Genomic DNA, 25,534 nt, shown 5'->3' with positions numbered 1-25,534 from the left:
AACATGAAAGAATCGGATGGTCCTTTACGTTTTTGGAGTGGTAAACAATCAGCAGCCTGAACAGACATTCGTGGTATGTTTAGTTCATGAAGTATCGTTATAAACGCCTTGCTTTTGGCCGGGACCATCAGGGATCCAACAGGACCAGTCTGTCTGCCGAACTATTGGACTACTGGAACACTGTAGGGGCATGGGTGACCGAGCAATTCACTGTGCAAAGTTGTGTTCCTTAGGCGTGCCAGCAACCTATGTCCTTGGGTTGGAATCCCTGCTCGCCCTGATTATGTTTCCAGGTTCGTCAGCACCAAACTCGTGGGTTTCTCCAAATCCAGTCTTTCCTCCTACATCAAGCTATTATATAAATGAAATTGTGTTCAAATCAGCTTGAAACCAAGCTCACTCAACAAAATCTACCAGTGCCTGCTTGCATGGCCAAGCTCCCACAATGGACAACTCTTCAAAGTATACCTTGGTTGATTTTTCAAGCTTCTAGATTCCTATTTTGTGGCATTTTTTATTTGTGTTGGTCAAGGAACGAACCATTTGTTGAAAATATGATTAAATATATTATTTATTTTGATTATGCGGTCACCCATCCAACTACCCTCCGCAACCAACGTTTCTGTTGTTCGCCTGATTTGTGTCCTGTGCTCTGTACACAGGACCTCGTGACACAAATACGAGCGGTCAGTTCCTTCAGTGTCTGCTTGATCTACGTCATGATGGTTCCACAGGGCAGTTCCAGCATAAGTCATTCCATACTGTCCCCGTTGGGACTTACGGTTAGCATTGCTTTCCAGCTGGTCGTAAGAAGCGACTAAATGGAATGGGTGATCAGGATCGGTGACTTGGTTGATAGCATGTTATCGTAGCCCGACGGAATTGGACGATGCTCACAATATCGGTCAGTGGATTGTGTGGTCCATATTATTTAAGAGCACCGCCATATAGCTGCATTGGTGCAAAGTATGGTGTAAGTGTGAATGAGTTGGATTTAACGCCGCTTTTAACAGTATTCCAGTTACATCACGGCGTGTCAGCTTAATGTGGTAGGATGCAGGTCTCGGACGTTTACCACTTCGGTGAAACCCAAGAGCATGGGTATGGTGCTGACAAACCTAGAAACATAACCGGGGCGAACCAGGATTCGAACCCACAATCATAGGTTTCTGGCGTGCCTAAGGGACGCAACTCTGCACAGCGAATCGCGGCGCCTTAGACGACTGGACCACCCGTGCCCCCAAGTATGGTGTTAAGCAAGAAACATGCCACACTGTTGTCTTAAATAGGAATATACTACTTTACCTTTGACATGGATATTCAGCGATGTCGTACTTATTAAATATCATATTATAAGAATCGTGTATCATGGAAAGATGAAAATACCCCTATCAAATGGGGAGAAGTGTACAATCAAGGCAATAGTGAGTAACGTAATGCTGTTGTATGTGTCGGTCACGACTTCTATGACAATAATAAACTGATGTAATAAGAATTTAATGTTCCATGCATCGTGATTAATGGATTTGTTGTTAATTTTGTTGAATTCAATCAATATTACTGCCTGAAAGCTTTACAAGAACAATAGAGGCGATGTCACAGGGATGGAAATCGAAGATCAGATTTATATTCAATACTTATGCAGAACTATAATTCACGACCAAATTACACCACCAGCTGTTGGATGAAATGATGAGTTATAAAGGTGATGCCAGCAACATCTGGTGAGATACATGAGCCCCGCCTGTCAGGAAAACCGTCCTGCTGATCTAATTTACAGTCGTTGCTTCATACATATACACGCTGTATTCCAAGTGAAGATCAAGCGTTGAGTCATTGTTACATCCTTAAAATACCCCGTGGGGGATTTCCAACTAGAGTGCTGATTATTTGTCTCTACGAGTTGATTCTCAGGCGGGGTATGTCCCCTGTACCTATTGTCTTCCTTGTCTACACGTGGGGATTCCCAGGTAGAGTATTTGTCCAGTAACCACAACTTGTCTTCCACTGGGAATTCTAGGCAGAGTATGGCCCACTAACCCACTGATTGTCTTCACGTGCAGATTCCCAGCAGGCAAAGTATGGCCCCAGTAGCCAGTTCTCGTCTTCTCGCGGGGATTTCCAGACAGAGTACCTCTCCAGTAGCCATTTCCTGTCTCAATTCCCCTGTAGCCAGTTCTCGTCTTCTCGTGGGGATTTCCAGACAGAGTACCTCTCCAGTAGCCATTCTCTGTCTCAGTTCCACAGTAGCCGGTTCTCGTCTTATCGTGGGGATTTCAGGACAGACTACGTCTCCAGTAGGTATTCCCTGTCTCAATTCCCCAGTAGCCAGTTCTCGTCTTCTCGTGGGGATTTCCAGACAGAGTATGTCCCCAGAAGCCATTTCCTGTCTCAATTCCCCAGTAGCCAGTTCTCGTCTTCTCGTGGGGATTTCCAGACAGAGTACCTCTCCAGTAGCCATTCCCTGTCTCAATTCCCCAGTAGCCAGTTCTCGTCTTCTCGTGGGGATTTCCAGACAGAGTACCTCTCCAGTAGCCATTCTCTGTCTCAGTTCCACAGTAGCCAGTTCTCGTCTTCTCGTGGGGATTTCCAGACAGAGTACCTCTCCAGTAGCCATTCCCTGTCTCAATTCCCCAGTAGCCAGTTCTCGTCTTCTCGTGGGGATTTCCAGACAGACTACGTCTCCAGTAGCCATTCTCTGTCTCAATTCCCCAGTAGCCAGTTCTCGTCTTCTCGTGGGGATTTCCAGACAGACTACGTCTCCAGTAGCCATTCTCTGTCTCAATTCCCCAGTAGCCAGTTCTCGTCTTCTCGTGGGGATTTCCAGACAGAGTACCTCTCCAGTAGCCATTCTCTGTCTCAATTCCCCAGTAGCCAGTTCTCGTCTTCTCGTGGGGATTTCAGGACAGACTACGTCTCCAGTAGGTATTCCCTGTCTCAATTCCACAGTAGCCAGTTCTCGTCTTCTCGTGGGGATTTCCAGACAGAGTATGTCCCCAGAAGCCATTTCCTGTCTCCATTTCCAGTCAGAGAATGTCCCCAAGAACCCACTGCTTTTCATCCCGTAGGAATATCCAGACTGAATATTTCCCCAGAACCCACTGCTTGTCTTCCTATTGCATTTCCAAGGTAAATTATGGACCCAGTAGCCATTTCCCCCCATACTTGTCTTCCCATGGGAATTCCTAGACAGAGTATGTCCCCAGAACCCACTGCTTGCCTTCCCACGGGGATTCCTAGACAGAGTATGTCCCCAGAACCCACTGCTTGTCTTCCTATGGGAATTCCTAGACAGAGTATGTCCCCAGAAGCCACTGCTTGTCTTCCCATGGGAATTCCTAGACATAGTATGTCCCCAGAACCCACTGCTTGTCTTCCTATGGGAATTCCTAGACAGAGTATGTCCCCAGAAGCCACTGCTTGTCTTCCCATGGGAATTCCTAGACATAGTATGTCCCCAGAACCCACTGCTTGCCTTCCCATGGGGATTCCTAGACAGAGTATGTCCCCAGAACCCACTGCTTGTCTTCCTATGGGAATTCCAGACAGAGAATGTCCCCAGAACCCACTGCTTGTCTTCCTATGGGAATTCCTAGACAGAGTATGTCCCCAGAAGCCACTGCTTGCCTCCCAATGGGAATTCCTAGACATGTTATGTCCCCAGAAGCCACTGCTTGTCTTCCTATGGGGATTCCTAGACAGAGTATGTCCCCAGAACCCACTGCTTGCCTTCCCATGGGGATTCCTAGACAGAGTATGTCCCCAGAACCCACTGCTTGTCTTCCTATGGGAATTCCAGACAGAGAATGTCCCCAGAACCCACTGCTTGTCTTCCTATGGGAATTCCTAGACAGAGTATGTCCCCAGAAGCCACTGCTTGCCTCCCAATGGGAATTCCTAGACATGTTATGTCCCTAGAACCCACTGCTTGTCTTCCTATGGGAATTCCTAGACAGAGTATGTCCCCAGAAGCCACTGCTTGCCTGCCCATGGGAATTCCTAGACAGAGTATGTCCCCAGAAGCCACTGCTTGTCTTCCCATGGGGATTCCTAGACAGAGTATGTCCCCAGAACCCACTGCTTGTCTTCCTATGGGAATTCCAGACAGAGAATGTCCCCAGAACCCACTGCTTGTCTTCCTATGGGAATTCCTAGACAGAGTATGTCCCCAGAAGCCACTGCTTGCCTCCCAATGGGAATTCCTAGACATGTTATGTCCCCAGAAGCCACTGCTTGTCTTCCAATGGGAATTCCTAGACAGAGTATGTCCCCAGAACCCACTGCTTGTCTTCCCATGGGAATTCCTAGACATGTTATGTCCCCAGAACCCACTGCTTGTCTTCCCATTGGAATTCCTAGACATAGTATGTCCCCAGAACCCACTGCTTGTCTTCCCATGGGAATTCCTAGACAGAGTATGTCCCCAGAACCCACTGCTTGTCTTCCCATTGGAATTCCTAGACATGTTATGTCCCCAGAACCCACTGCTTGTCTTCCCATGGGAATTCCTAGACATAGTATGTCCCCAGAACCCACTGCTTGCCTTCCCATGTGAATTCCTAGACATAGTATGTCCCCAGAACCCACTGCTTGTCTTCCCATGGGAATTCCTAGACATGTTATGTCCCCAGAAGCGACTGCTTGCCTTCCCATAGGAATTCCTAGAAAGAGTATGTCACCAGAACCCACTGCTTGTCTTCCCATGGGAATTCCTAGACAGAGCATGTCCCCAGAACCCACTGCTTGTCCGGGTTGGAATAGGCCAACACCAGCCCGTGTTAGTCGGGAGGTCAGACTCAGTGACGTCACACAATAGCTGATACACATGTGAGAATCTGAACAAATGTGCGTATCTTGACAGGCTCAGCGACTTAGTTGATAATTGCGGTGTGGGACGTTGCTCACAAAATCCATCCCTGGTTTGTCTGATGAATTGCAGGTCGCCCTGGTATAGCTTGACTATTGATGATTGCATCCTCAACAATAAACATTAAATATTAACAGTTGTTACCTCCTACGTTTATAATTCCATAAATGAAAAAACAAAATGAAGTCAGTAATTATCTCAACGATTGAACAGTAGTTATGAAAACTATCAACTTTTTCACTAGATAAAGAAAATACAAATACTCTCGTTATATTACCACCATAGGTGCGTTTCCAGATCCCAAGTGAGTGTATATAATTGTCAGAACGAAGTCATGGCATTGTTTGTGACGTCATGAGTAATGGATGACGTCACGTTGCTGTGGGTCACTTTGCAAACACTGATAAACAAAGGAACAATTGGCGTGCACTAGCCAATCAACACGAAGCAATACTGTAGTGCTCAGTGAAACTTAGAGAACCGGCCTAAGGGTAATATTCTCACTGAGTCATGCACCGTCAAGAACAGATTTGATCCGCTAAATGTTCATATTGGGATCACGGCCACAGAATCACGTATTCATTTGAAGCAATGTATTCATACAAGGATACCTAGTTCAGCGACTGGCGATGCAGGGCTGTATCTACAGTTGCATAATATACAGACAAACTATTCATACACGTTGGGTATTGAATATGTATAGGGTTACATCTTCCCGAGGCAATAGAGTTAACTGACTATAAAAGTTCAGTGGAAACTGGACTTTTAAAGTCAGTTAACTCCCTTACTTCGGGAGGGTCAAGGCTTCTCAATTTACGCATAGTGAATGGTTGTTGTTGTTGTTCATTTCCATTTGTTACAGGGAAAAGTAATCCCGAGTAGGGATTCAAGGGTAGAGTAGGTCCCCAGTACCCCGCGCCTGTCTTTCCGGGGGAAATCCAGTGTAGAGTGGGTCCCCAGTACCCCGCGCCTGTCTTTCCGGGGGAAATCCAGTGTAGAGTGGGTCCCCAGTACCCCACGCCTGTCTTTCCGGGGGAAATCCAGTGTAGAGTGGGTCCCCAGTACCCCGCGCCTGTCTTTCCGGGGGAAATCCAGTGTAGAGTGGGTCCCCAGTACCCCGCGCCTGTCTTTCCGGGGGAAATCCAGTGTAGAGTGGGTCCCCAGTACCCCACGCCTGTCTTTACGGGGGAAATCCAGTGTAGAGTGGGTCCACAGTACCCCACGCCTGTCTTTCCGGGGGAAATCCAGTGTAGAGTGGGTCCCCAGTACCCCACGCCTGTCTTTCCGGGGGAAATCCAGGGTAGAGTGGGTCCCCAGTACCCCGCGCCTGTCTTTCCGGGGGAAATCCAGTGTAGAGTGGGTCCCCAGTACCCCACGCCTGTCTTTCCGGGGGAAATCCAGGGTAGAGTGGGTCCCCAGTACCTCACGCCTGTCTTTACGGGGGAAATCCAGTGTAGAGTGGGTCCCCAGTACCCCACGCCTGTCTTTACGGGGGAAATACAGTATAGAGTGGGTCCCCAGTACCCAGAGTAATTCCAGGGTATCATACTTGTCTTCTCGTCGTGATTCCGGGGTAAATAAGGTCCCTAGTTCCCCATACATGTCTTCTCGTCGTGATTCCGGGGTAAATATGGTCCCTAGTTCCCCATTCTTGTCTTCCCGTCGTGATTCCAGGGTAAATAAGGTCCCTAGTTCCACATACATGTCTTCTCGTGGTGATTCCGGGGTAAATAAGGTCCCTAGTTCCCAATACTTGTCTTACCGTGGTGATTCCGGGATAAATAAGTGCCCTAGTTTCCCATACTTGTCTTCCCGTCGTGATTCCGGGGTAAATAAAGTCCCTAGTTTCCCATACTTGTCTTCTCGTCGTGATTCCGGGGTAAATAAGGTCCCTAGTTCCCCATTCTTGTCTACTCGTGGTGATTCCGGGGTAAATAAGGTCCCTAGTTCCACATATGTGGCTTCTCGTGGTGATTCCGGGGTAAATAAAGTCCCTAGTTCCCAATACTTTTCTTCTCGTGGTGATTCCGGGGTAAATAAGGTCTCTAGTTCCCCATACTTGTCGTCCCGTCATGAATCCGGGGTAAATAAGGTCCCAACTTCCCCATACTTGTCTTCCCGTGGTGATTCCGGGGTAAATAAGGTCCCTAGTTCCACATACATGTCTTCTCGTGGTGATTCCGGGGTAAATAAGGTCCTTAGTTCCCAATACTTGTCTTCCCGTGGTGATTCCGGGGTAAATAAGGTCCCTACTTCCCCATACTAGTCTTCCCGTGGTGATTCCGGGGTAAATAAGGTTCCTAGTTCCATATACTTGTCTTCTCTTCGTGATTCCGGGGTAAATAAGGTCCCTACTTCCCCATATTTGTCTTCTCGTGGTGATTCCGGGGTAAATAAGGTCCCTACTTTCCCATACTTGACTTCTCTTCGTGATTCCGGGGTAAATAAGGTCCCTAGTTCCCCATACTTTTCTTCTCGTGGTGATTCCGGGGTAAATATGGTCCACAGTACCCAATACTTGTCTTCCCCTTTAGAATTCAGAGCAGGTTCCCAGTATTAATACTTGTCCATCTGAGGGGATTCCCAAGCAGTTTTTGGCTGAGACCGTGCTTGGCATCTGTCTTTTCACTTAATAACATCAGACAGTCGTTACACTGACATTATAACATCAGACAGCCGTCTGTCTATAAAGTCACTAGAAGTGAGTGAGTGAGTGAGTGAGTGAGTATGGTTTTTAGCAATATTCCAGCAATATCACGGCGGGGAACACAAGACATGGGCTTCACACTTTGTACCCATGTCGGGAATCAAACCTGGGTTCTCGGCATGACGATCGAACGCTTTAACCACAGGGCTACCCGGCCGCTCCTAAAGTCACTAGATTGTTTGTTTGTTTAATTGTTGTTTAACACCGCACTCAGCAATAGTCCAGCTATATGACGGCGGTCTGTAAATAATCGAGTCTGGACCAGACAATCCAGTGATTGACATCATTAGCATCGATCCTAGCAATTGAGATCGATGACATGCATCAACCAAGTCAGCAAGCCTGACCACCCGATCCCGTTAGTCGCCTCTTACGACAAGCATAGTCGCCTTTTACGGCAAGCATGGGTTGCAGAAGTAGTAGTAGTAGTAATAGTAGTAGTAGTAGTAGTAGTAGTAGTAGTAGTAGTAGTAGTAGTAGTAGTAGCAGTAACAATAGTTCTGGGAGTAGTTGTTCACATGCCGAACTTAATATGTTATAAACAATGAATATCACTTGCAACCAAGCGAAATTATGATAAGGAAGATTTCATCCCTTTCTGTGCTCCTTCGAATCTTCAGGTCGAGTTGATGTGCCACAACGCTTGCCACACGGAATACAAGGGTAGCCGAAATGACTGTAATAAACTGTGTGATGTCAACATTGGTCCTTATTTATCCCGTTAGTCGCCTCTTTTGACAAGGATAGTCACCTTAAAGTCTCTAGAAGATCAGACAGCTTGCACAATTAAACATCACTGTATAACATTATAACAGTCCGTACAGCAGCAGAACCATGAATCACTCACTGAGGATGAGAACAGGCCACAAATAACCTATGCTTGTCAGAGGCGTCAGTCTGATTAATTAAAGGACGCCGTTACAAAGCTGGAATATTAATGCCCGACAAACATTAAACCACAAACATTACATATCAAACTGTCGTTACATGTATGTGCCAAGCGCTATCACGTGACACGAATTAAGACGTGTGCGACCTTTGATGTGTCAACATGGCTTCACGTGACACCTTTCTGATCTTCAGATAGTGAACACCAGGTAAACAGTCTCAGTGCATTGTCATATATCCATTCACGGCAGCATCTTGTTGCTGATAAAACTCTTCCACCTGTGAGAGAGCGAGCTGGGTTTAACGCTGCTTTAGAGTGAGTGAGTGAGTGAGTGAGTGAGTGAGTGAGTGAGTAAATATGTTTTACGCCGCTTTTAGCAATATTCCAGCAAGATCACGGCAGGGGACACCAGAAATGGACTTCACACATTGTACCCATGTCGGGAATCTAACCCGGGTCTTCGGCGTGACGAGCGAACTCTTTAACCACTAGGCTACCCGAGCGCCCCCACGCTGCTTTAGACAGTATTTCAGTTACATGTATATTGGGCAGCTTGTTGGGACAAACTCCGAAGTGATGCGAATCTATTGATGTCTGCTCCCGGTTTGAAGCCAACTTGCAGGGGAATGGTGCTGAAAACCTAGGAACATAACCTGGGTGTTGTTGTACAAAACAACCTTAGCGCTGAGGTGATCGTAAGTCTATGTTTAAGTATGGGAGTTGGGATCACCTCAGCGCTAAGATCAACGGCACCCAGGGCGAACTGGAATCGAACCCACGATCACGGGTTTGTCACGGGCCTTGGGATCACAACACTGTACAGCATATTGTGGCGCCTTAGACGACTGTGCCATCCGTACCCCAACACCACTACATCTGTCTCACCCGTGAAGATCCGGGGTAGAATAGGTCTTCAGCCACCCATACCTGTCGTAAAAGGCAACTAACGGGATCGGGTGGTCAGTCTCGCTGGCTTGGTTGATGTATGTCATCGTTACCCAATATCATGGATCGATGCTCATGATGTTAATCACTTGATTGTCTGGTCCAGACTTGATTATTTACAGACCGACGTCATATAGCTGGAATAACACCACTTATACCAGACGTTCTGGAAAATGTCAGAACGTTGAGTAAATATCGAATAAATAGAATGTCTGTCTTCTCTTGCCAAATAACATATTTATCTCACCGGGAGATCTGACATTTGGAATATTCTCGATATACTCGTATATAGCCATAATGGATGGGCCCAGATCCCACATGAAGGTACCAGCTGAGGTCTATGCTCCTGAGTAGATAATTTCTTTAAGAACTCTGTTCTGTTTCATATTGAGTAATAAATGTTTCTGAATCTTTTTTTTCTTTTTTTGTCATTTAACGCCGCACTCACCCATATTCCATCTATATGACAGTTGTATGTAAATAATCCAGTCTGGACCAGACAATCCAGTGATTGAAATCATGAGCATCGATCTACGCAGTTTGGATACGATGACATGCATCAACCAAGTCATCGAGCCAGACCACCCGATACCGTTAGTCTTAAATGATCGAGGTAGAATCGAGCATGCTTTTTCTACGATGATTTCAAAGAGCGTCATGGGAGCGTTCAAAAGTTTTTTGAACATGGTTACAACATTCAAGTCCTCAGTAAAACTTTCGAAACGTTTTATGGTGGACATGTGGAGGGCATGTTCCAAATTTGATGCGGATGGTAAAGCCCCTGGTGTGACGTCACAACATAGTGTGAACCCCGTGGAGTTCCCTTTATGCACGTCTGCAACAAAGGCCACGTGTTGCAACGTGTGAGAACGTGTGGAAACGTCTGGTAATAACTGAGGCCAAGTGTCAACGTAACTACGGATGGGTCCCACGTATACGGACACGGCTACAGATACGTATGAACAAGTGTGATCCCTGCTTTACACGGATCTTCAAGGGTGTCCAGGGGCGGTCGGGTAGCCTAGCGGTTAAAGCGTTCGCTCGTCACGCCGAAGTCCCGGGTTCGAATCTCGACATGGGTACAATGTGTAAAGCCCATTTCTGGTGTCCCCCGCCGTGATATTGCTGGAATATTGCTAAAAGCGGCGTAAAACCAAACTCACTCACTCAAGGGTGTCCGAATCTTTTCAGCTGTACTTGTTAACCTTCACACGAGTGTCACTAAATATAGGCAATGTGTTTTTTACCTAACAGACCAATGAATGAGCATGTATATACAAATTTAAAAAATGGATGCATTTCCATTTTATAAAACTTCGTGGATTTTTCCGAGGTAGAATTGTCCCCAAAAACTATGCTTGTTTCAAAAGTCGTATTGGTCAATTGCGGGTCATCGTACCCCGACTGTGTGGGGCGTTGCTTATCAACTTAGTTCGTCTGATTCAGCGTCGATATATTTACCTGTAGCCGTGTCTGGCGGGAATGTTGCTGCGTGTCGCGCAATCAACAAAGAAACAATTTTGACTGGTTTGCACTCTGGCTACACTCGCCGCCATTCGCTATCTCTCTACCTTTAGATAAGATAAAATGCTCCTTCACACTGTAGTCTGTCTCACAGTCCCTGAACCATATCACTTTCCTTTCCGCCCAGCCCTTGATAAAGCAAGTCTAGATTTACTGGCGCTCTTTTTCAATTTATATGGAGTTATTTGGTTCCATTAAAATTGTACTTTTTCAGAGACTAAGCGTTAGTCAACTTCACACTGATAAGTTTTCAACGATTTCTGATATGTTTCAACAGTAAATATAGATATTGCTCTTTGAATAGAAACATTCTGTTTTTGTTTAGACGAGATAAACAAGATTGAAAGAAACCTTCTGTTTGGAAATCTTCCTTAAATGTCAAAGAGTTGTGCAAGGGAGGAATGCAGACATGCTTTCGAGCTGGTGCTCGTGATTGTGCGATGGCGTGGAGGGCAGCATCAACCACGTCTGCACCAGACTGCACCCACGTGGCCATTGAAACGAGGTCGTGTTCAGAGCGGAGTGACATTAGTTTATTCGGCTTCTCCGAACTTACAGTCATTGGCGAGTAAATGAGCGGGGGGATAACCCGAAATGGTCTTCACAGTTTCTACCCATGTGAGGAATCGAGCCGGGTCTTCGACTTGACGAGCTGGATCTTTAACCACGAAGCGCCAACGCCCCTCTGTTATTAGACCATAATAGACCAGTGAAGATCCGGTTTAGAATAGGTCTTCAGCAATCCGTGCTTGCCGTGATGGGTTGTCAGGCTCGCCGACTTTCCTCATGCATGTCATCGTATCCCAACTGCGTGGATCGTTGCTCAAACTGTCAATGGTTGGGATCGATTATTTACAGACCGCCGTCATATAGCTGGAATATTGCCGAGCGCGGCGTTAAAAAACAAACAAACAAAAAACAGACTTGTGTAAAGTTTTTCCCATTGTTGCTCGCACGATCAATCATAAGCATAAAATAAAGGGTCAAATCAGTAGGTTTGTTTTATTCTTGGGTTAATTGTTAATGGGTTGATGGTCCGCCGAATGAATGCAGTCGCTGGCTGGCTACCAAGTAAAATCAACATGACTGCATATCACCGTATCCTGCAGATGGCGTTACATTATCGACCACTTGTTTACCTCATCCAGGCTCGAACCAGGCCGTGTAGAGCGTAGTTTTCTTTTGGAGTCGAGGGGTTTACTCACCTACAGCGAACAATGCACGTGGTATGATATGAAAGGTTCCTGAGATTCAATAGATAACATAAATGTGTTCTAATAACGTCGTGACATTGTTGATAGCAGGCACCTCCGCGGTACCATGGTCGTGGTGCATTTTGATATGACATTGAAAGATTTATGAGAACAGATACGCAATATATTCATTGAGATCCGTCTGCACTTCCTTGAACAGATGTACTGCAACCCGCGCCTGGGTAAACACAATCCTAGAAAAAAGGGCAATTGCCGTTTTCGGTTGGATGGAATAGTTGAATATATATACATGTAGTTGCCTTCTAGTGCAGTTTGTTATTTATTGTTTTGTTTGTTTCTTTGTTGTTTAACGCCATATTCCAGCTATATGACAGTAGCCTGTAAATTATCGAGTCTGGGCCAGATTCGAGTCACTGTTTGATCAGCCTTGTTTCTGTTTTTTTGGTGTGTTGAAAACAGTGAACACAGCGTGCCGGGGGTTTGGCTCAGTCGACGGCATGGGGGACGTTGCAGGCGTTGTTCACACACACACACACACACACACACACGCATGCACGCACGCACGCACACACACACGTACATTTACAGAAATATATGCGTAAAAACTGGTAAGTACATATTTTTACTAAATTGGTCGTAATTTCGTCAAATCAACAATATATCAAAATATCAATAAATGAAAACGTCATGGGTGTTCCTGGTTTTCCGCCGCATCAGCGATATTCCGGTTATATCACAGTGTCATGTGAACCATGTACAATCTGGACCAGCTAAACCAGTGGTTTATTAGCCCGAGCTACGTCTCGCGTCTGCGAGGAACGACTACGTGCAGTCAGACGGGTAGGTACCCAGACCACCCGATCTTCAGTAATCGGCTCTTACCCCTGGGTCAGGCAGCCATCGGTAGGTTGTGTTGGCGGCCTCATAACATACTGAGTACTGTTTAACATTGATGCTTTGTCAAACAGGACTCTTAAACGAGCGTCAAAATTCCCAACCGACACCCTTCTATATTGCAAATATGTATTGTTGGATATCTCACTAAAAGCTGGGGTTTTTTTCGTTGACGGATTCACATCAGAACACTAAAAGTTTTCTGACAGGTCATAAACCCCACACAAGACGCCATACATTGTTGTCTGCATACACTCAAGGTTAACTTTGAAGGCGCGATTACTTCCCTCTGTTGAGCACTGTATATAGAGATATAAGAAAATGTTTTCGAGATAAATTATACAAGCTTCTGAGGCCATGCTTATTATGAGAAATTTCTGTGTACAGTAAACTACGTTTATAACGAACACACTTATAACGAACTGATGGAAATCACGAACTTACTTTTTTGTCCCGATTATCTGCTGTATTATGCTGTATATATGCTTATAACGAACTACGGTTATAACGAACTAAAATTAGTGGTCCCTTTGAGTTTACTGTAATTGTAATTGACACTTTCTGTGTTGCACGGCATGCGCAACTGACATATTCCGTGTTTCACGTTCAGCCGTAACCGACACATTTTGTGTTGCACATTCCCTATTGCATGTTTTGTTGGTTTATTTGTTGTTTAACGCCGCACGCAGCAATATTCCAGCTAAAAAAAGGAAACCGACATTATGTTTGTTTTTTGGAAACTAGCGGAAACGACTTAAATTATCTGTATGTATTTGAATTGCAAGCATTCGCCTTTCTTCTCACAGGTTTGTAAACCTCAAGGAAAACGTCGTTTGTATACGATGCGCGATACTGACGATTCAGTTTACATCGCCATGCTGTCGTATACATTTACCACCTACATAATACCGTTTTTCATGGATGTGAAGTGACACCGAATAAAAGTTCACATGAACCTGTAAAAGTCCATCCACGTTAGTCTGTCACAGGGAGGTACTTATATTCCGCTCGTGTGTATGTATTACACGATCTGTCATGCTCATACGTACATATCCAATCGAAAGTGACCTCCGCGTTCAGAGAGCCAGCAACCCGACTCCTCCAACCGAACACACCGTGTTGTAGCGCTGAAGCAGACGACATTGTACGACAGGAGAGTAAAGATGGCTGCACAGTCGACTGGAAGTTTCATTAAGAAGGAGATCCTCTCTCATGACCACGACCATGCAGGTCCCCCTGATGGTAGCCGAGTGGTTGTGGTGGCCGTTGATGGGAGCCACCACTCCGAGTTTGCACTTGACTGTAAGTTGAAATGCTGCATTTTCCCATCGGTCTAACGTTCATTGTTTGGTAATGTGAAGGCTTTGCTTGTAGTAGCTGTATGTTTCTGTTGTGGAACGACCTAGATCATGTTCATGTTTACATTGTTCACGAAAGCTAGCTTTTGCGTCATCTGGTCATGGTGAATGTTCTAGTTTATGAATGCCAAGTCATGTGCAGGTGGGATTATATTATGGTTTGATGGAGTCATCAAGCGTCACATACACTATCTTGTTTCTCATATAGGTGCCCAAACGTTCGCGTTCAGACACTTTTCAACGCACAAGTGGAATTATATTCAGCTTTCATAAAATAATAATAAAACAAGAACCCAACCCTATTTCATTCTCTTAAAAAGAGAAATGGGAAGTGTTTGTGACCTTAAAGAAGAATGATGCTTATGTCTATGTGTTCTCTACCAGTCTATGTGAAAAACAGAGTCTTGGTTTATGAGGCTAATCGAAAACTGCTCGGTTATCATACATTGCAAAATTTGCTTTAGCAGACTTGATGCAGACTTGTTTGGACTGCAAACTGACCCGAGCATATATATACCTCGTTTTAAGATGATGCGCATTTGGCAAATTCAAGAAAAGGTCAATAATGCATACGACTTTGTTCTTAACGTATACAGTAGCTGCCATAGCTCGCGTCGAAAGTCGGTTTTACATTCAGCCTTGCGTTCTAGATGAAGGATACAACGTCTTATGACAGATGGAAAGTTGTGGTTTAGATTCATGAGGCATGTCAAATCTTACTGCCTCGGGGTAAAACGTCCCTTTGAATGGATTTCATTGGGTGTTATCCTTGACATCTGGGACGTTTGTGGACTTGGTCACTGTCCCATTGGAACAGGTTTGCCATTTTGAAACAAGTTCGCCATTATAACTCGCACTTAAATGCTTACGAAAGGAAGAGAACTGCAGAAATGTAATTAACATCGAAAATAGTTGATAATTATTATATAATCTGATCAGGCTCTAACATCTGGAATATTGTTTCTGGAACGTGAATCTCTATATATCTTCTGTGATAGCAATGGCAATCTTCAGCTTTTCAACTTTTAAGTAGTTTGTCGGATTCCCTTACAAATCGTTTATGACAAAATTAACAATTATTTGTAATACGTGGAAAATAGCTTGCTCGACTTACCTTTGTTCATAATCTTGATCGGTTTTGAGACCTACAATTAAGTTACATGCATCTATCACGGCACAATTAGTGTATGTTATAATCACCGAATGATAAAAATGATTTCCTTTAAATGGAAAATTGTGATGATGATATTTAGAGAAACACTTTCAAAACTCAGGGATTGATCTAGACCAGTTCTGAGGCCGATATTCGGCCCTAAATCTGTAAATAACAAATTCCCAAACTGGAAGTTAACAATCCAAATTCATGTTTGTATAAATAACTGGTAACTAATTTCACGCTTAGGTCATATTATTGCATTGAATGCAGTATTTAAACACAGTGTTTAAACTCCTCTGAATTTAGAGAAATAAAAACTTCAGAAAAGTCCAAATATTGAACAAAATAACGATTTGTTCCCAATTTTCCCGCGGGGAAATCTGAGTTTAGTATACTGGATAAGTCCCTGAAACCTGAACTATAAAACTATGAATCAGCTGGTTCGCACCATACAGCTAGTGTTAGCAGTTAATCACGAATAAAGTTATATTTTTTCAAATGATCATAATGCTGTAATTTCTCTCATGCATCACTTGTCCAATGGCATGAATAGGCTTTAATTTATTATTGCTATTTGACCGATCAAAATGGGTCAGTGAATGCAATTAAGTCCTATTCAGAAGTAATCATCATTTTGTGGCATGCGCAGTTAAAACAAATAACATCAATGATCACTTAAATGTTATGCGTACAAAGGTCTCAATTTACTCGCTGTGAAGCCACTATTATGTAATGCATGTTTAGTTTAGATAGGAATTCAAGGTTTATGATATAACTTGTTGACGCCCGTGATAAGTCCAGGCCACAGCTGTAAAGCCGACGCATATAGGTGTCGTTGTCTAGGCATACCTATCACAAATCCAGCGGTTGAAATCTCACCAGAGAGCACACTGTCCCCAGTTTGACCCCCGACCCTCTTTACGCTAAGCTGATAGCCTTTGTTATCCCGGTTTATATTGCTCCATAATTGATGTATTGCAATGTTTGACTCACAATATCTTCTACGAAAGAAGAATATATTATTATGTTTTTTTCATTTACATGTGCATTGCATGTTGATTTATTATAGTTGTTACTATAAGCTTGTGAAGACTTTCTAAGCTGTCAACGGAAAGCGTCATTGCATCCCTTGACCTATTTCGGGTACAATGACAATGCCTCATGCAGTGGATTAATGTAAGACGAAACAGGTCAAAATAGAACGCCGACCTTGGCGTTGACTAATTCCCCACATATATGTTAAACAAAGGTCACGTGAACATAGAAGGGTCCGTACGCTTGAAAAGTACTTGAAAGTCGTAATGCCCCTTCTATTTACCTAACAGAGGTAGTATAGTGGGAAAGGGTTCGCCTTGCGGCATAGGAGTCCGGTTTCATTATAATAAGATCGAACGTATGTGTGGCATTGTTTAATAAATGTTTAAAGCAGAATGAACCCCGACCGACAAGGGTGTTTTTCATTTCTACTATGCATGTATTGACAACAGGGTAAACATTTGTTCAAAAGTGAACAGACTGGTTTTCTTTGAACTCTGCAGAAGGGCATTCCACTGTCCGGGACAGGCCAGTCGATTATTGACTGCTGGTGAATAATTGTTATGATATTCATGCTAGCTCAAAAGAAACTTTTAGTTATGTTTATAGTATCCCCCAAGTACGTATGATAAAACTGATATATTAAGATGACATCAACCTGAACTACATTTGCTGTTTACATATTATCAAAGTTTGCTACATTGTTATAAAATGCTTAAAGCCACAGCAAGGCTACTCATTCTCAACATGCTGGGCTCAATATAGCTTGACAGAGGGGACCTTCCCTTCGCCCATCAGTTAACAGTAACCTTAAGGTTTATTCAGTCCAGGGACTGTATTGCGGGGACAGGCTTGACACGGATGGTTGGACAACTACTGCAGCGTGCTGAGGGCAGTGAACTGATGTACAGATATATGAGAAAGATATTTTTACTGCAAACCCTTATTCCACAAAGAATGCGTTCTATAACAATTAGCCAGTCGTTTCTTATGTCGTTAACATAATATGTTAATATAATATGTGTATCGCTGGCATGTATACAATTTCCTCAGACCATTCCTGTTGTCAAGCAACGTGACGGGGCTGTTATGAAGCCTTATGACACCTGACATCGCAGTCTTGTTCGATTCCACACACAACTATCAATGCGGACCACATACTTCCACAAAGAATTCGTTCCATAACAATTCGGCTGTACGTTGTTATTACGTTTGTTATTATAATATGTGTATCGCTGACATGTATACAATTTCCTCAGACCATTCCTGGCGTTAAGCAACGTGATGGGGCTGTTATATAGCCATATAACGCTTGATGTAGCAGTCTTGTTCGATTCCACACATAACTATCAATGCGAACCACATGCTTGGTGTCCTTCGTCGTAAGAATGCACTCATCGATAGAAAAGTGTTCAACGGTACTTATCCAACTTTGATATACGCTATAGTGACATGGCGTCCTATATCCATGCAATCGATGCTTGTTACGTTTATGTTAATGCAGATTTAACCAACGCCTTATGCAGCACGTTTGCTCGTCACGCCGAAGACCCGGGTTCGATTCCCGACATGGGTATAATGTGTGAAGCCAATTTCTGGTGTCCTACGCGGTGGATTTGCTGTAATATTGCGAAAAGCGCCTTAAAAACATACTCTCACTCACTGACGCTGCACTGTCTTTGTAACTCATGCATTCTCACGTCTCTATACTCATACCCACATTCATGCATCCCTAACCTCCCCCCCCCCCCCCCACACACACACAGATACACATCCACCTCATTGTCTATGTCGGTTCTCGTGTATCCATACTCATGCTTACATACATATACGCCCCTCCCCACCATAACCCTACATCATCTACGCCCACCCTTGCGTATCCGTACTCACATACATACACTCACTGACACACCTCGCACCCTTCCCCACCATACCCCAACATCCATCTCACTGCATCTACGCCAACCCTCATGTATCCGTACTCACATGCATACACTCGCTGACACACCTCGAACCTTTCCCCGCCATACCCCAACATCCATCTCACTGTATATACGTCCGTACTCATGCTTCATATCTCTACTAACGTGGAAGAGGCTGCTGTTTACAACAGCAAGACCTTGTCTGAGGACCAGGTATTCCATTGCCTTTAAAGTTGTACAAGCTCCGTGACATTTTGCTTAATCCATGCCTGGACGTTACGCTACCATGTGTGCAACTGTAACAATGTGCCCCAGACAATCCTTGACTTATATTTATCTACATAATATATTTTAAGTGAGCAGGGAAAGAAAGCAGGTTTTGTAAGATTTGAACAAACTTCCCAGGACTGCCAGTTTGCTTGACCCTAGCACCCCTTTAAACATAGTAATATACGATAAGACAATAGGTTATTAGTGTTTTACATGTCAAAGGCTATACTAAAATTAATACAATTTTATTTAACAAAATTATAGCTGCACCGTCCGGCCAATCAGTTCCATGCGACACAATCGTATCATTAATAATACAGTACTCCACGTGCTGAAATATCAATACATGTTAGCACTAATAAAATATTCCTAGATACTGACATTTTACAAAACCATTAATTATTTAGTTCAACTAAGATAAGAATGTGTGCGTGTATTTATAGAGCTAATGAGAGGGCTGACATTTCATACGGTAAAACATGGCAAGGACAAACGATAACTTTTCACATTGCATTAAAGAGGCGAATTGGAGTAGGAATGAAGGGAGGCGTTAACCAGTCGAGGGTAGCCAGTACTTCATTTGAGGTGTTAAATCGTGATCAGATGTAAACATTCCGGGAGGGTTGTGCCGTAGATAGACACTATGTTTAGTACCCTGACACTTTGGGACTTGCGGACAAGCCATGGCTAGGCCAGTGGTTAACCGTTGTGGTGTCCAACATATAACTTGAGTACAATGTTGACATGGGGCTAGAACTACAATTAGGGCGTTCTGGTTCAGAATATAAACAAACAGCTTTACCGGTCTGTGTGTCTTCGAGATGAGTAACGACAAAACTCGTGAAGATCCAGCTGCGAATAAGTCTTCAGCAAACCATGTTCGCCGTAAAAGGCGACTATGCTTGTCGTAAGAGGCGACTAACGGAGCCGGGTGGTCAGGCTTGCTGACTTGGTTGATCCGTGTCATCGTATCCCAATTGCGTAGATCGATGCTCATCCTGTCAATTAATGGATTATCTGGTCCAGACTCGATTATTTACAGAATGCCGCCATATAGCTGGAATGTTGCTGAGTGCGGCGTTAAACAAACAAACAAACAAGAGTTTGAACAGAAGTAATTAAATAAGAACCTATTATCTCACGATTGTGCTTGCAGGTTTGTCAGCACCATGGTGGCAGCAATGTGGTACCTCCATCAGTTCTTCTTTTCTCCCACACTAAATTGACACGCCGTGATATAACGGAAATATACTAATCGGTGTTAATCCAAAATCACTCAAGCACTCACTCAAGCACTAATCCCACGTTCACCCCGTGATGGTCCGAGTTAGAAGTTGGTCTTCAGAAACCCATGCTTGTCGTTAGAGACGAATAACGGGACCCAGTGGTCAGTCACGCTGTCTTGGTGGTTGCATAATCGTTTCCCAATTGCCTGATTCCAAAATCGTGATATCAATCACTGGATCGTCTTGTCCAGACTTGAATAATGACAGATGGCGTCAAACAGATGAAATATTGCTGAGTGCCGCGTTGAACATCAAACAAAACAAAGCCAAATCCAATGTTCGTGTCTGTTGCAGTCTACATGTCGAACCTGAAGAAGTCCAACGACTACGTGGTCCTCCTCACCAGTCCGGAGATGGAGGACATTCTGAAGGCCACGTGGAACCAGAGTAAGTGACAATGGGGAGTAGTCGTTGACGTATGTTGACAATTGCCTCAAACTCCAATTGACTGGTAAACTCAAACATGTTTGCAACAACAAAAATATTGTTATTTCATTCGGGAACAGGGGCGGTCGGGTAGCCTAGTGGTTAAAGCGTTGGCTCGTCACGCCGAAGACCCGGGTTCGATTCCCGACACGGATACAATGTGTGAAGGCTATTTCTGGTTTCCCCTGCCGTGATATTGCTGGAATATTCCTAAAAGCGGCGTAAAACCATACTCACTCACTCACGTACAACACGTTGTCAATCCAAAGTAATTGAGAAACACCATACAGAAGTGGTCGTTTTACCATGGCCATACTATATTGTTCCATTTCACATTATGGTTATAAAGTTTATCAGTTTTCAAAGCAATCGTATTTTCAATATCACATATCTGTTCAAGCACAATGATCATATTATAAAATCTGGGTGTTTTTTTCTTCTTTCTCTTATAGTGTGGATATCAGTCTTAGTAAGTAAACATGTATATGTAATTAGTTTTGATTAAGTGTCCCAACCTTTCCAAATATGAAGTATATTGAAAAAAGTGTACCATTCAAACATCTGAAAAAACTATTTCAATACAATAATATAATGTAAATAAGTAAATTTCAAGTACCCTACCAGCCCGTTTTACTTGGGACTTTGACTTTGCTAGAACGCCTGTTTGTATTCGTCAATGTATTTTTATCATGTTTTAACCTACCAACCGACCCATAGCTGTCGACAGCTGCAATCTGACATAGGCAGGAAACAGGCATCTGACTTAATATGACTGTATTTAATTAAGTGTACTTGCTTAGAGATTGTTCTTGACAATATGACAAGTAAATTGATAATAAAACAAACCTGCGAGCGTTTTGAGACGCATCGTTTCATAAACACAACAAAGGTGACGATGATTTGTAAAGAATTATCCTTAAGATGAAATACATTTCTAAAGTATACTACTCCAGAGAAGTTGAAGAACTCCTGTTTTTTTCATATGACTGTAGTTAATCTATGGTGAGGTGAGGTGAGGTGAAATGGGGTTTAACGTCGCGTCCAGTCCTTGTTTTAGCCCCTTAATGCCGAGCGCCAGACAGGGTAACAACAAGTACAATCTTTTAACGTCTTTTGGTATGACGCGCCCGGGGATCGAACCCCGGACCTTCCGCTCTCCAGGCGGACGCTCTACCATATAGACCACGGAGGCGGTCAGTTAATCTATGGCATGACATGACATGGTATGACAGATTAACTATAGTCATAAGAAAAAGTCGGGTGTTCTTTAACTTGTTTGGAGTAGTATACTTGAGAAATGTAGATAAATGTTTGTAGGTCGCATGAGAGTCATACTGCTATGCGATAAAAGATCATAATACGAGATTACAGCTATGCATAGGTCATATGCAAGATATATCTCATGTATCGCTAATAAACCGTAACTTGTAACTCCAGACAGACATCTTTTATTGTCATAAATCAAGACAAGTATCTTGTGACATTATTAACATTTCCACTTGAACTTTCACACGTGTATAAATCTGGTTTAGGTATCGTGTGAATGATAAATGGCAAATGGTAGATGGTTTTCAAATTCATCGTCAGTCGGTAATTGTATTAACACACATCAAACTAAGCTTTCAATAACCAGGAAGTAATCATTGGACTTACGGATTCACCCAATATGTAAAAGAGTCGAACCTCCACATGTCTTTGGCTGAGGCCTGGTCATAGCAACCCATGCTTACCCTTAAAGGCTTTCATGCTTGTCGTGTAGGACTGGGTTACTAACGGGATCGTGATCCCAATTGCGTAGATCGTTGCTCATGATGTCAATCACTGGATTGTCTGGTCCAGACTGGATTATCTACAGATTGTTGTCATATAGCTGAAATATTGCTGAGCGCGGCGTTAAACAACAAACAAACAGTTCACTGGAACTCAATTAGGAACTTTAAGCACTATGGGTCTCCTAGCCCCATATTTCTTAAATCTACTCTTTCATTTTCACAGGCAATGGGAAAGAAATACAGACATCAATTCAAATGATAGGAACCAGTATGTGAAAGTGAATTTGTGTTGGGGCGGTACACGATCAAGGGCTACCTAGAACCAATAATATTGTAGTGAGTGAGTGAGTGAGTATGGTTTTTCGCCGCTTTTAGCAATATTCCAGCAATATCACGGCGGGGGAAACCAGAAATGGGCTTCACACATTGTACCCATTTCGGCGACCGAACCCGGGTCTTCGGCGTGACGAGCCAACGCTTTAACCACTAGGCTACCCGACCGCCCCCAAGAATATTGTAATTCAAGTCATTCAAACTTTGCTGTTACATCACTTTCTTCCCCAAACGTATGTTTGAAAATAAACATTTAAATGCAAAAACAATCAAATTTGCTGTTTCGATAGGTTTAATTGTTTACGCCTTATTTACATAAATTATTGTTTATTTGTTTCGGAATTCCCCCTTTTGCTTGAGAAATATTTTAGACGCTCATTTTAGTTTCACATTCTCTCCAGCAAATTGTCCTTTTGTGTTCTGCGAGGGTGAGATGTAAAGGTCTAACGTCTATGTCGTCCCCAACAGTACTTCTAACACACCAGGCAATGGTTGGCGATTCGACTGTCCTTGAGCTTCAGGAGCCGCTATGTTTGAGTTTGATTCCCGTGTGTCAAAACAAGACCGAACACATGGTTTTTGGTAACAAGTGGTAAGCGTCTACCATCAAGGTCACTTTGAGATTCTATCTGAGGTTGAGGTGCCGTAACTTGACGAAATACCCCGCTCATTCTAATGTGTATCTTCCTCTACTCAGGCGAGTATACTGTAGACACGGATCACCTTGCAAACCATCTGGCCAAGGAGAGGGAGAAGGTTGAAGAGAAACTCCATTTCTTCAAGGAGAAGATGCTGACCAGAGAGGTATGTTTACACGCCATTACCTGGCCATGGGGTAACGCCGAAGGCCCATGTTCGATTCTCTGCATGGGTACAATATGCGAAGCCCCTCTCTGCACCTCACGCCGTGATTTGGCTGTGGCATTACTTGTAGAGGCATCTACCGGATTTACTCAGTCACTCACTACACGCAGGTACACAGGAGTGTTATGGGGCGGTCGGGTAGCCTAGTGGTTAAAGCGTTCGCTCGTCACGCCGAAGACCCGGGTTCGATTTCCCACATGGGCGCAATGTATGAAGCCCAATTCTGGTGTCCCCCGCCGTGATATTGCTGGAATATTGCTAAAAGCGGCGTAAAACAATACTCAGTCACGTGAGATACATTCATTAAAGCGTTATTCTCACATGATCAAGCAGTGGCATGGCCTCGTCAATCTCCGCGTATGTCTGTATCCAGTTGTGGGTATTTTTTCCTTTGTTAGCGTGTGTAACAATCAATGTGTTAATTGAAAAATTTACAAAACGCTAAAATATTTGCAATTATTTTTCCGTCACTTTGACTCAAAGTTATTAAGAAGGTCAAAGGCGTTAAAAACACCTCAGGAGACTTATTATTTTAGGATTAGGAGCCATACAAAATATTTCATGTACATCACTTTCAGTCACTTGGTGATGAAATAGAGCCTTTAATTATTTCAAATTCGTTATCATAACATATTAAATGGAAACAATATTTGTAAAATGACGTTTTGTAAAATTATATTTTAGACATTGACTGTGACATACACACATCTATACACATCGGTTAGTGTATACACATCTATACACACCTGTAGACACATGTACAAGTTATGTACGTATGCTTTATCTCTCTGTAGATGCGCGGCAAGGTTAAGGCAGTTTCGTCCCACAATCCGGGTGACGCCATCTGCAAAGGTGCTGAAGAGGAGGATGCCGACTTCATCGTCATTGGCTGTCGCGGTCTCGGCGCCATCAGACGCACCTTTCTCGGCAGCGTCAGCGACTACGTCCTTCACCATTCCCATATTCCCGTCGTCATCTGTCGGCACAAACATAGTCACGAGCATCATGCCAACATCGGGCACAAATGGAACCTGTGATAGCATCACTGTATCCATGGCCACCAGTGACCGGAATATGTGTAAATAGTGACATGTGACTATTAAGATTTATATCCTCACAATACTTATTGTGGAATGTATAATCGGATTAAAATACGTATACAAAAGTATTAACTTGAATATTGGACCAGTTGATGTTGTACCACCAAATAAACCTGTCCGAATAGGGCCTGTGTGTGCTACATTGAGAACAAACTCAATAAGATAAGCTTACACTACAGCAGAGAGTGACGGAAACCGAGGAGGATGTTTTTGAGGGATGTATTGGTGAAGAAAAAGATGTATTATTAAACCTTTTTAATTACTTGTACCGTGCGTCTGTTGTATTTTGTGCACATATATGACGTATTAATATATGACTCAAAAAAAGTTAAGTACCACCCGATAATTTGCATTACTATAGCTACGGTGTTAGAACCTACACCGAAACGTCGCTCTTAATTGTAATAAAGAAGTTGTTCATCCATAAATTCTTATCCTTACTTATTACTATAGCTACTCTGTCGTGACGTGACACATTAACTTCGGGTTTGATTCCCGACATGGGTACAATGTGTGAAGCCCATTTCTGGTTTCCACCGCCGTGATATTGCTGGAATATTGCTAAATGCGGCGTAAAGCCCTACTCACTCACAGAATAGTTTAGATGCGAAAGAATATAATTTGCTGGTCAAAATGATACGTGTACTTTTAACGCAGTCATACCTGTCTAAATGTCAGGGTTGACAGAGGAATCTAATTACAAGAGTGATACATCTGACATGTTGCACACACTATTCAATACACGATACACTGCATACGTCATTAGGAGGGGTCTGAAGGGTTCTTGATGTCACGCGCATGTGTATCATGCTGCCAAAGACACCTTAACCAACCGTTTCAGATTTATGGCATTGTACTTCTGCTAACCCAGCGCATGGATCGTGGAATTACGGTCACGAATCTCTATATCACATTACCACAAGTGAAGCACGTGATCGTAATTCTAGTTACACATATACAGTAGCCCGAGAT

General features: G+C 43.5%; 1 protein-coding gene across 1 annotated transcript; it reads left to right on the top strand.

The window, feature by feature from the left end:
- Positions 1-14,156: 14,156 nt before the first annotated feature.
- Positions 14,157-24,793, top strand: LOC139445803 (universal stress protein YxiE-like). Its single transcript, XM_071227029.1, has 4 exons — positions 14,157-14,342; positions 20,362-20,454; positions 23,296-23,402; positions 24,257-24,793. The coding sequence occupies exons 1-4, from the start codon at positions 14,204-14,206 to the stop codon at positions 24,497-24,499; spliced, it is 582 nt and encodes a 193-aa protein (XP_071083130.1). The 5' UTR covers positions 14,157-14,203; the 3' UTR covers positions 24,500-24,793.
- Positions 24,794-25,534: the final 741 nt, after the last annotated feature.

The sequence above is a fragment of the Haliotis cracherodii genome, unplaced genomic scaffold (genome assembly GCF_022045235.1).
Source record: "Haliotis cracherodii isolate W230 unplaced genomic scaffold, xgHalCrac1.p SCAF_6, whole genome shotgun sequence".
Lineage (NCBI taxonomy): Eukaryota > Metazoa > Mollusca > Gastropoda > Lepetellida > Haliotidae > Haliotis > Haliotis cracherodii.
Note: the sequence above shows the minus strand (reverse complement) of the source record. Positions and strands in the feature narration are given on the sequence as shown.